The sequence below is a fragment of the Dermacentor variabilis genome, chromosome 10, assembly GCF_050947875.1.
Source record: "Dermacentor variabilis isolate Ectoservices chromosome 10, ASM5094787v1, whole genome shotgun sequence".
Classification (NCBI taxonomy): domain Eukaryota; kingdom Metazoa; phylum Arthropoda; class Arachnida; order Ixodida; family Ixodidae; genus Dermacentor; species Dermacentor variabilis.
In genome coordinates this window covers 28440051-28451794 of record NC_134577.1, presented here as the reverse complement: position 1 = coordinate 28451794, position 11744 = coordinate 28440051, and the positions used below count along the sequence as shown (strand labels likewise).

General features: G+C 46.7%; 1 protein-coding gene across 2 annotated transcripts in view; it reads left to right on the top strand.

Moving 5' to 3' along the window:
• Positions 1-2896: 2896 nt before the first annotated feature.
• Positions 2897-11744, top strand: part of LOC142560223 (neprilysin-1-like) — a 53278-nt gene continuing 44430 nt past the window's right edge. The window contains exons 1-3 of one of the 2 annotated variants that reach the window (XM_075672170.1): positions 2897-3124; positions 4897-5001; positions 7674-7724. In XM_075672170.1, the coding sequence (XP_075528285.1) occupies positions 4914-5001; positions 7674-7724 (139 nt within the window). In that variant the 5' untranslated portion in view covers positions 2897-3124; positions 4897-4913. The remainder of the gene's footprint in view (positions 3125-4896; positions 5002-7673; positions 7725-11744) is intronic. The other variant, XM_075672171.1, reaches the window with a different exon arrangement.

The window sequence follows — 11744 nt, the reverse complement described above, 5'->3', positions numbered from 1 at the left end:
ATCGGGGTAGCGAGGGCAGTAGCGGGGACCGGCGTCTGGCATACTATCTACGCCAACGGTATTGCCCTGTGAGCGGTCGGCGGCACCGACGCGAGCATCGAGCAACAGATGCAAGGGGCGGTTACCGCCATCGAGCAGGACCTTAACGGCACAAGCCTAATGTGCTCGCCCACCAAATCCGAGCTGTTCGTCCTCACACACCTACGACCGGGACGGAAACACACTCCCCCTGAGGAGTGCGATCACATCAATATCGTGACTGCATCGGGAACGCATCCCCGAAGTTCCCAAGATCAGGGTACTGTGCCTGCTGCTAAACAAGAGCGGCCGCAACAACGAGACCATCGGCAAGCTTACCACCAATGCAATGGACGCCATCATGCTCATACACCGAGTCTCGACACAACGGGTGGGCATGCGTGAAGACAGTGCCGTGAGCCTTGTCCAGTCGTTCGTAATCAGTCACATCGCCTACGTTGCGGCCGACCTCAACTGGCAGGTCACTGATATGACCAAGATCAATACGCTGATCGGAAGGGGTCACAAGATGGCGCTGGGCTTAATGGAGACTACAAGTACGGGTCGGCTCCTGCAGCTCAGCGTCCATAACACCCTAGGAGAAATAGCCGAGGCACAGCTCACCGCGCAATTTGAGCGCCTCTCTTGATTGTACTCGGGACGCATGTTCTTCGGGATGGGGTCCGCTTCGATGTGGGCCCGCGCCTCCTCGTTTATCTCGCATGGTGACCGACTGGGAGCTTAGGAGTTGTAACCCGGAGAAGTCAGTATACTGCGGCCCGTCTTCGTGGTAGAGAGCTAGCTTCGGTCGGAAACCTGGCACAGTCCTTCATGATGTGTCATTGATCTGCCGGACCCACTGCACAAACACCCCACACACTACTCAGATAGAGTTCTGGATGAAGCACGTGTAGCCCTGCCGGGGCGAGGAGTGACCCGGTCTGTATCTGCCTTAGGATGACGGCCTCCTGCCGATTGAGTGTCGGGTGGGGAGGCGGCATTGTCCGTTAAGCTAAGCGGTAACACTTCGTAACTTAATTCGCTATAACGGGTCACTCGGCCTTGGTTTCGAACCACGACACGGAACGGTCACTCTCGGCGGCGCGGAGGGTAAGCGCTCGCGCCATCGTTGAGGTTCGCTGAGGATGCGCACTCGCCGGCGTGCTCCGAGAACCACTTGACACGAATAGTACTGCCGCGGCCTTGGAGCTGGAGCTTGCCGATGATGGCGGCCGCCGGCTCGCATACTCGCCCCCTGGAAAAGTTGCGCGCGGCGTTCCTCGAGTCGCTGAGCCTGGTGCAACACTCGGAGATCGCCAGAGCGATGGCAACCTCCTCGGCGTCTGTGGCCTCTGTGCACCGCACGCCCGCTGCCGTTGTCTTGGTGCCGGTAGCCGCCGCAACGACCACTGCCGCGAAGCATTCCCACTTGTATTCCGCTGCGTCCACAGACCGGGCGTGCGGGCTTTGGGCGTGTTATTCGGTGAGGGCCTTGGTGCGCGCCTGCCGGACCAAGGCCCGCCCAAACTTCAAAGTGCAGTGCAGTCTACAGACAAGGACACTCAATTACGGGCCGTCCAGCAGGCCCGGGGTGCACTCGGAAAGCACAAGCCTCACGACCCACCACAAACGGGCCGAACTGGGCTAATGCAGAGTAGGGCATTGCAACGGGTCGACGCTTGCTCAACGTCAGGACGCGTTAAACCGTCGTTTGCTGGCATCTTAACGAAGTTATTCCTATCCTATACTGTAGCGAAGAACACAGGCGCACCGTCAACGCCTCGCGCGAGATCAGAGCTCGCGCGCTCGGTGCCTGAAGCTAGACTAACAGACCTGGCTGTTTATCCTTCTGGCACAGTAAATAAACTGTGTTACAAATTTTGCTGATGTTGCTAGGCTTTCCCCCACCGTGGAACTGCGTAGTCGGAAGGTGGCGCTCATCATGGCTGACGAAACAAGGTAAACACCACCGCCGGCCTTGGTGACTTTTCTACGCTCCGAGTCGCTGCGTCAACGGGATCCAGAAATCTTCACCCGCTCCGACAAAAACGAACGCAGAAGGTTGGCTTTCGTCCTACGAATGCGTGAGTTTATAGAACAAATAGGACCATACTCGCAAATTGAATGACAAGGTCTTCTATCTCACGGACATCTCGAACGTGTGGTTTTGCAACCACCAATATGATCTTAGCACGTGGTCCGACTTCGAGACAAGCTTCGCGCAAGTTTTTGGTCGCCCCGCGGTGCGATAGCTTTGTGGCGAAGAGCGCTTGCACAACCGTTCGCAACAGCCCGGTGAGAGCTTCACCGACTAGGTAGAAGACGTCGTCGACCTTTGTAAGTGCGTTAATGCATCAGGTGCATCAAGTACAAAGCCAGAATGATAAACAGGCATGTCTGTTGGTTGAGCGTTGGGCCCCCAGCGCGCGAGCTCTATCTTCGAGCGAGGCGTTGACGATGCGCCTGTCTTCCTCACTAGAATACGTAATGTTGCCAATAATTATAGGTTATCTCGATTCTATGTGTTGGCTACTGCCCTTTCATACCTCTCTGTGTGAACTCAAAATACGTGATCAATCTTTGTTGTTGTCTAAACTACCAGCAGAAGCGGTCGTAAAAACGCACACGATAGAAATAACATACATGTGTCAACATGACACGTTCCTAAGGTTCGAAAACAGACAGAGCCAGACCAAGAAGAAAAATCGAAAGACATGCGTGATATATGCGTGTAGGAGCCGCATGCTGATATTTCGAAGTGAAGCCTGCCGCGTGCTTATCAAGAAAGAATGCGAACTCAAATATAAGAGGTCGGCTAAAGCTTACAAAGTTCAAGAACATGTACCTCGTCGGCTAACGCAGAGCGAAGAGATGACTTTTAATATTAGTTGAGGAGTGCCGCAAATGTATTGCTATACGAGAGGACGCAAAAATGCCACTGGAAACAACATGCTGGTCAGTCATCCATTAAGAACGAGAAACATTTGTGTATTGTGCACTCAGTTTGTTTCGGGGAAAGCCCGGAAGCTTGGCAAGTCGTCTCCAAGGAGTGAACTAAAGACTAAGAGGTCTGCGACCAGGTTTGCTTGAGCGCCGCCGAACCAACGTAAGTGTGCTTTATACATATGTGTTTACGAACAGAGAATCAACATAACAACGTTAGGCTTCATAAGTTGTTCAGGAGTTCTCCCTCCACCTACGTTGTAATTGGTAGTCTTGCATAAATACGAAGCAGTGAACGCGAAAGCAAGGTTTACCGTTGCGCTGGAGGTCCTCACACGAGGAGCAGAACTCGCTGCCGACCATATTTCCGACAGCTTGGAGTTCTTCAAGGCAAAAATGTTGCAGCAACATGCAATTGTACTTTATTTACTCAAATGCGCCAATACATAGCATTATTTATAAAAATTGAAAAGGCTATATCTCATCGACCTGTTGCTTCCGTGATGTTGGCAAATGCGACAGTAATGTCGGCGGAAACAGCTCCCATTGAATGCGAGCGTTCACTGGGATATGTTTTCGCAGCCGACAGTGGTGCAAACGAGGGAATCGGTGTGGAATTGGAACCAGGTTATCAGCTGACGTGGCAGGCACCTAGGTTCAGAGTACGGCCAACGATGTGTTTGCGCACCGCTTTTCTGCAGGAATACGAATTTGCGTTCAGGCACCGCTCACATGCCTGAAACCAGAACGCTGTCATTTTTATAATCTTGTATAAGCTACTTGAGACAAGCACACTACGTGCCCATCGCGTCTCTGGAGACCTTCGAACCCTAGGCGCGTGAGCCGTGAATGAGCCGTGGCTACCAAGACAACATAACGGCGGTGACACCTACGTAGACAAGGCGAACGCGTCTCGAGTGAAATTGCTTACCCAGTAAAAACAAGCGCAATGTGTACACGCGTAAAATAAAAAAACGATTACACGAAGCACCCCCAACACCCCGCATAAAGAGCTAATAAACACCGATCAGTAATTAGGACATCTACGAAATTATCACTTGGTGCGTAGGCCTTATCTTAAAACATTACGCTGCTTTAATTATCATGGTCGATAGCTTCCAGACACATGTGTTCTCAGATTTAACAATGTCATGGGCCTCAGCAAATTTCCGAGTTTTTTGTTTTGTTATCACTGAGTTTTCTGGTAATAGTTCTACTCGGTAGTACCTGTTCGCAGGCAGTTACAAAAATCAGAGTGGTGTGAGCCCTTTATTCTGAGAGATTTACACAGCTTCCAAAGTAATCTGTGCCGCGTGAAAGCGAGATTTCATAAAACATTTCGCAGATACTTTCCATAGAGAACGACAGAAAGTTCAACAAGTTCGTAGAGAATTATGGTACAGGAACTGTACTAGAGATGTTGCGTGTTCCTTCCGATTCTTGCCTCGCTCGAATTATGCGCGCCTGCGTTTTCGGGCTATACTCTTAGCATGTCGAGTCACGTGGTTTGTGTCGAGTCACGTGAGTTGCTTTCTCCTCGGCCTGTTGCATTTGTGTCCTTCCTTTGAATATTCAAACAAAACATTGGATCCAACATGCTCACCGCTAAAGCTGTCTTTTAGCGCCGTATGTTAGACTCGTCACGTAAGTACTGGAAGTGGATTTATATGTGCTGAAATAAAAATATTTAACAATTTTAATTGAAAAACAATCTCGCGGCCGTAAGACGCATGCAGTATTTATTAAGGAGATATATCTTACTTGGATACAATATCGTTGCCTTTGTGAGTTCTAATCTGAATTTCTTCGTTAATAGTCTTAAGGTGGTGCACCTACAAAACAATGTATCTGCCATGCCACCAGACCAAAACTCTCACGTGGTCGTTCATAAAGGGCATTGCAGTCATGAAACTTATAGGGCGTTACCTGCTGCAGGTGACAAAAGTGAAGAGATGCGCCTCGCCAGCGCAGTGGTCTGTCTCCTGGCGGCCACGTTTAGCCGAACAATTCCGTGCAGCCGATCCCTTGCTCCAACGAAAGGTAAACACTTCGTCTTAATTTATCGCTCCAACCATCGTCAAATTGAATCGACATAGCCCATACACTTTTTGTAGACTTAAAGTGTGTCGCCCTCTTCCAGACTTCTTCTTTTGATCACACTTCAAGCACACCTCATGTCTGCAAGCAAAAGAAAAGTAGTAAAGAGCACCTATTGCGGTAATTTGCTGCTTCGTTAACTTCCAAACAAATCCTTATTGCAGAAAGTTCAAGCTATCAAGAAAACACATCTGCACGGAATTCCTAAGCTGCAGAGAGACGTTCTACAGACCTAATAGAAATTACTGTGTGAACAACGTCTATGCTATTTTTACCAATGAAAATTAAGACAAAAACAATGAACTTTAAATTCAAGGGTTCCTGGTAGTTACACATAACCTCTCGAGGAGCATCTATTATGACGCACACCGCAGTGGAGAACTCGAAATTAATTTTCCCAATTTGGGACTCCTTTACCGAGCCCCAAATGTCGCATTCCGACCCCATCGGGATGCAAACGTTGCATCCGAGATCGAACCCTCGAACTCGGCGGCACCAGCGCGACGCCTTAGCTATTAGGCCATTGCGACGTGTACTAATGCGATTGTTTTGGAACACACCATGTGCAATGATGTCAACACATATTCAGGTAATGCTAGATTATTATGCGTGCTTGTTTCTCGCGAAGGGACCTGTTTATGTTGTTGACAAATGGGGTGAAGGCAAATGATCCAGTGCCACATTAAACAAAGCTATACGCGAAGGAAATATTGGAAAGTCAGTATTCGCGCGGAAGTGGGGGAGAAACACGTGCTATAGAAAAGATACTACACAGAGAAAGGAAATTCAACAAGGGCTCACGTCACCACAGGAACATTGTACTATTTCGAAAGAGTATTTCAGGAAACGCGTTCAATGGTCCTTTAAAACCGAGAACCTAGCTGTGATAATTATGCTATGAGATTATGATTACGTTTACCAAGGAGGCGTACATTCTAACATTTGAATAGTATTTAGACAAGTAATATAGGTAAATTACACTTGTCACCATTTTAACTGACCAAATCAGACAATTGTGCGCAATGCCGGACTTGAAGTCCGTCAACCCAAAAGTTCATAACCGTTTCCTGACGTGCAAAAAAAAAAAAAAGAACAGGTTTCCAATTTTTGCAGCGTACTGAATTCCGGCCCCTTTCACTCAGAAAAGCGAAGCTGACGTGTCAAAGAGTGCAAATGTCATGCATTTAGCAAACGCGCAATAGCGACCTGGCGATTTACATCGACACTAGCGAACAAGCATAAAGCTAAAGTACATCCGAAGTCGCCATCTCGCCGGCTTCATCCTCGCCCAACGGTGACATGAAAACGGTCGTGTTGCCAATGCGCATCTGCAAAGGGCGGGACATCTGGTTATATCGACAGTTCAGTTTCGCTTTTCTTACTGAAATTGGCCGCGATTCAGTAAACTGCAGCAATTAGCAGCGTCAACTACTTACGTGACTCAAAACTGTTCTAAATTTCTACGAGCTTTGTCTCGGATTATAAATAAGTTGTCTAGATGTTTCGGGTATAAAAGGCAACTGGCCTGCTTTGCATAGCTAGTTGTTTAATTACTATCTAGAATGAATTTTTGCATATACCTCTGCATTGGAAACACTATAAAGGAAACCTTTCTTCATCCCATGTCGGCTATCTTTAAGCGATTTCAAACACATCTGCTAAAACGCTGAGCATATCGTGTCAAAACGTCGACTTGAACAAGTTTGTTGGCATTCATTCTGAAGGAAATACAACAGTGCTGAAAATGAAGGAGGCAACCTAGTCAGAAAGACAGAAACTTTCTCTACGTTCCTACTGCTTTTAGCGCTTACAACCTTCAAGAATAGCTGTTTTAACCGATAATTGGTTTCTGCCCGATTGGTTGACAGGGTTTTAAGGACACCAGACGAGCGTCTTGGACACTTTAGGAGTTTTTCGCTAGATCCGTAGTATCCACAAAAATTCATTCAATTATTTTCCTTTCAAAAATTACGACCTGTGAATGAAAGATGCAGTTGTGCATTCCCATTACTGCAATGTATCGCTTTACTGAGCGGTAACACATGCGAACAGAAAGACAATCAACCAAATTTTAAACATTAAATCGGAACTTCTCGAATTTAAACTACCATCATTGTCAATTGTTTATGCATTCTTGCCTCTTGTAGCTGGCATATGTCATGCTTTCATATTGCGTTTTGCAGTGCTTTCCCCATGAAGGTTTGTCACGGTCTCTCTGTTTGTCTTTCGTAATTCCGACCTGGTATGACTCTAGCATTTTTGTTCTTATTGCCTTCACTCTATTTCTTCTCATTGTTCTTTGTGGCGTTTGTTGTGTTTTCCTCTTTTCTCCTCTTCTTTTTATATTCCATCTCTATGCTTTAATTCACTTCTTAAAAAGCAAACAGACACTGTGACCATACCGGTGACATGTGCCAGCCAATTCCTACGTTTCTTGATATAATTTGTGTGTTTCTGTATATCTATATAAGGCATACTTTTTCTATGGAAATACCACATAAACTATATTTGCCTGCTTTTGTGAAAGAAATAAAGAAGGCGGACATACGGTTTTTTGCATTTAAAGGACCGTAAATCTGTAATATATCAACATGTGCACGTTTTTTATTTGCCAGAGATGGCCAAGGGCTACACTGTTTGTGACACGGAAGTTTGTAAAGAGAGAGGTAAGCTTCGAGTCGCACCCACTCTGCCATTATTCTCACTGTGTAACTAATCAATGTTATGCTACTTATCTACCACATATCAATGCCACCAGCCGAGGCCCAGCGTGGTGATATCTTTTCGAAAAGGTAGTTGAATTAATGACGCGCCGTTACACATCAACAGCAAGTCTTAGTTCGAAGCCTACTATGATTTGCCTATTCAAATGCAAGTTTGACGCAGAAATATTCCCATAAAACAGCCACTTGACGGATTTAGGTTAAGGGTGGTGCATATACTAAAGAAAGTAAAATTGGAGTGATTATTCTAGTAAGCATGATATAACTTGGGGCTAGTAATTCTTGACAAAAATTGGCGGAAAACGGTAGGTTTGTAAGGAATAGAAGCGTGAAATTTACGAAACCACAGCTATACACCATAAAGTGGTATCGCAGTTCTGTAAGCTGCACGTGTCAAGGTATTAAAGCGAGACACTATATATATATTTGTGTATGTTTGAAATGAATGTATAACTGAAAATAAACGAAAGTGTTACGATGTGTACGAGGTTTCTGCAAAGGTCATACAGAGAAAGTCACTGTATATTTATGAGAGGTGAGCGAAAGATCAGTAGGGGCCACTTTAGATCATTCGATGGGCGCAGTTTACAGAGTTATGATATAATTATTTATTACTGTGTTGCAAAGTTTTAAACCTTATTCTTCATTTTTTTGTTATACTCAATAAATTCTGCAAAACATTACGGCGTCAACTGAGATATAATTTTTTTCGGGGCTAGATTAAAACTAAACTTTTTAAATTCAACAAATCTAATCAAGATGGGTGCACTGCTTGCTCAATAAAATTAATTTCAGCGTTTTCGTGTACCTAAATTGAAGCTCCCGAATTAATGTTTTCTCTTAAGGTGGTCTCTCTTCCCATAGGAATCATGACTTATGGGATTGTCTTGCACGCCTGTGCTATGGTTGTTGTCTTTGCTGCAAATAATGATAACGATAAAGATGATTATTTTTTTCATACAACGAAAAAGGCGCATATAGGCGAAGAATCGGGGGTGTTTTTCTGGAAGGCCCATTATTGCGTTGTTTTGCTATTCTCAGTTACATGGGGGATACCTATTCTACACCGTAGAAGCATTCGCCTTTACTTTCGAATTCTGATCTCTTGATTCGAACATTAACTTGAGGGAAGGCGGGAAGGAAAGAGGGCAGGCGGGGAGGAAGCACGCTGTCTTGCTCTGCGCGCAATGCACTAGGGGAGGGGAGGGGGGCGTGATGGTGTATTTCGGCGGCGGCTGCGTATGAGACGGCTCAGCGCGGCTTCCAGATCTCTATCTTGAAAGCCACCTGCGATGTGCACAAAGTCTAGGTGCGCCGAAGGCTCATACCTTCGTACGATGGTGATGATGATGAAAAACTTTATTTATCCCTCTTTAAAGGGAAGGGGGCAATGGAATAGAGGGTGGGAGGAGGAACTTCGTATGTGTTGTGTTCTTGCATCTTATAGTTCACGTTGAAGCGAGAGGCAGCACGAAACTCAATGGCTTGCTCGTGCTGCCGCTTTTCTTCACTCCAACGTTTTGACAGCGAGTGTCCACGCTTATCTAGCGAGGTGTGCTTCTGTGTGCCTGGGTGCTCGGGACACTCGTTAGCTTATATAATCAGTGGATGTTTACCAGTTTACACGGTTTATAAAGTGGCTACCCTTGCTTTGTATAGCTGCCTACCAATTTTCTATCGCAATCGATGCTTCACCTTTTGAACGAAAATAGGACTTTCGGGCGGTAACTTCTCTCTGTACACGCTACCCAGACAAAATGTTTTCAACTAGTTCTACAACAAAACATTCCGGCAGATTTCATCTCAAGATGAATGTCAACGGTATTACAATTAGCGTTGATGCAATGCAGGGACTCATCGTATTGCCACCACCCAAACACAAAATGTGGGCTTCTCTCTCGCGCTTGCCTCTCGACACTTGAATCACCATAGGCGTAACTACCAGGGGGGGGGGCACTTGCCCCCCCCCATCCCCGAGTCAGAAGGGGGGGAGGCACAGTATGCCATTTGGTCCTCCCCTTTTGAAAGCAGACACTCTGGGTTGCAATCTGAAAAGTCCAAGAAAACTATAGCTGAAGCTAAATATTCATAGTAGAGTGGCTACATAAGTAATGCTTTTGTTTACTACGCATCCCCTGTGTGGACGGGGAGCATTGTCTTTTGTGCCTTCTCGGGACGCCCTCTAGGGCCCGCAAGATTCGGCATACACGCCCGCGTTGCGGAGTACGCCTGGCGCTGGGCAATTCCCGCCCTAACGAATGTCAACCTGCGCTAATCGCACCATGCCCAGTTTTTTGGGAGCGCTATAATCCGTATTCGAAAACACAATTGGCTTGCTACATTTAACCTGCGGGTGAGGGGTAGGTCCGGATAATGCATTATAATCAGCTGCGCCCAACGACTGGTCTGCCTTACGGCACGAAATTGTTGGATTACCAAATGCTGGAACTATATAGCCTACATGGCGTTGCATTGTCAGGATCTTATCACCATCAAACATCTAATCAAACCTCTTACAGGCATAACTGCCGAAGCCTATTGGGTAATCACGACTTATCGCAGAAGTGCTCGTGAAAATGACCTTGGTCGAACGTGAAGAGCCATTTCAATACCAATAGAACACTTGAATTTTTTCTAAAGCATGTGTCTCTTCTGACTTACGATTTCATTTTCAGGCGGTTTGTAAATAAGAGCTATACTATTACTCGTTTCCAGACAGGAGCAAAAATATCGGTTATTTTATATTTTGAAACAAAGCTATGACGGCCACTATTTGGTGAAATTTGGTTAGCTTTCGCTGTCCTGTGGGAAAAATACATAGGACGGACAGGAAGGTGTCTTCATGAGCGGTTGCGAGAACATAGTCTAAATGTGAGAAATAAGCTATGCCGTCGTCTCTCAACTCACTGTCAGGAATGCGGCGGTGCGCCGGTGTGTGGGTCCTGCCGGGTTCTTGCGAAGCACAAAGATAAAGATGTGCGAGAGAGTATTGAGGCTCAGGCTATCTGTCGGAATAGTGATACGTGTGTTAGTGCCCCTTCGGTCGACTTGTTAGATAAGGAGACGGCTTTTTTGGATGGTTAAAATTTGGATGTGGTGGCGCCACTGTGCATAAATTAAATAGGTGCGTGTTTCATGAAAATCAAGTTGAAGTTAGCGCATTGTGGTGTCGTCTCCCTTCTGTCCTTGTTCGCTGGCGCTAAATGCGCTGTCAAGTCAGTTCCCCAACACGCCCAACAAATGGCATTGCTGAAATTTATTTCCAGTACATCGGGTTCTTTTCTGTGTTCCTCGTCAAATCCATGTTCAGCAGCCCCCCTCCTCATCTACGCCAATTGCCAATCTCGGTCACTTTCCTTCTACGTACGCTGCAAGCATCTGCCTAACGAAGTCCTGCGGTTGTTTGGTGGCCTTGCCCCTTCCGTTGGCCATGGCATCAGAGTTCTAAACATAATGAGGAGTGAGTGGCAAAGGCAAGCGCGGGTGGTGAAAGGTTTGCTGAGGGTGACTGTAGACGCTGAAGGGAGACAAGGTGCCGCCAGGAAGTGGAGCGACTTCCTTGGGATCACCACCAGCGGCACGGAATTCCTGTGGCAGAGGACCTTACCTGGCCTACGTGCCAGCATCCCTAAAGAGAAACCTACAAGGCCTTGTGGCATCAGAACCTTTGGTGAGGTTAGTCTTTCGAACTACTTTGAAGCTGCTCTTGAACTTGGCCCCAAGTTCGCCGTAGAACCAATGTTGAGCGCGACGGAACTTCTAAGCATCTTGCGAAGGATTTCGAAGTGTGCCCCACAAGGTGAAGCGAACCGATGTATCTCTGAAGGGGTCGATGTGGTCTCACGCAACAAACCGATTGTCTCACGTGTTCCGGTTACACGCGTAACTTCGTTCTTGAGGCAGAACCGACTGTAGGTTTTGCCAGCGGACAAGGAAGGTGGCTTTGCAATCATCAAGGCAGGT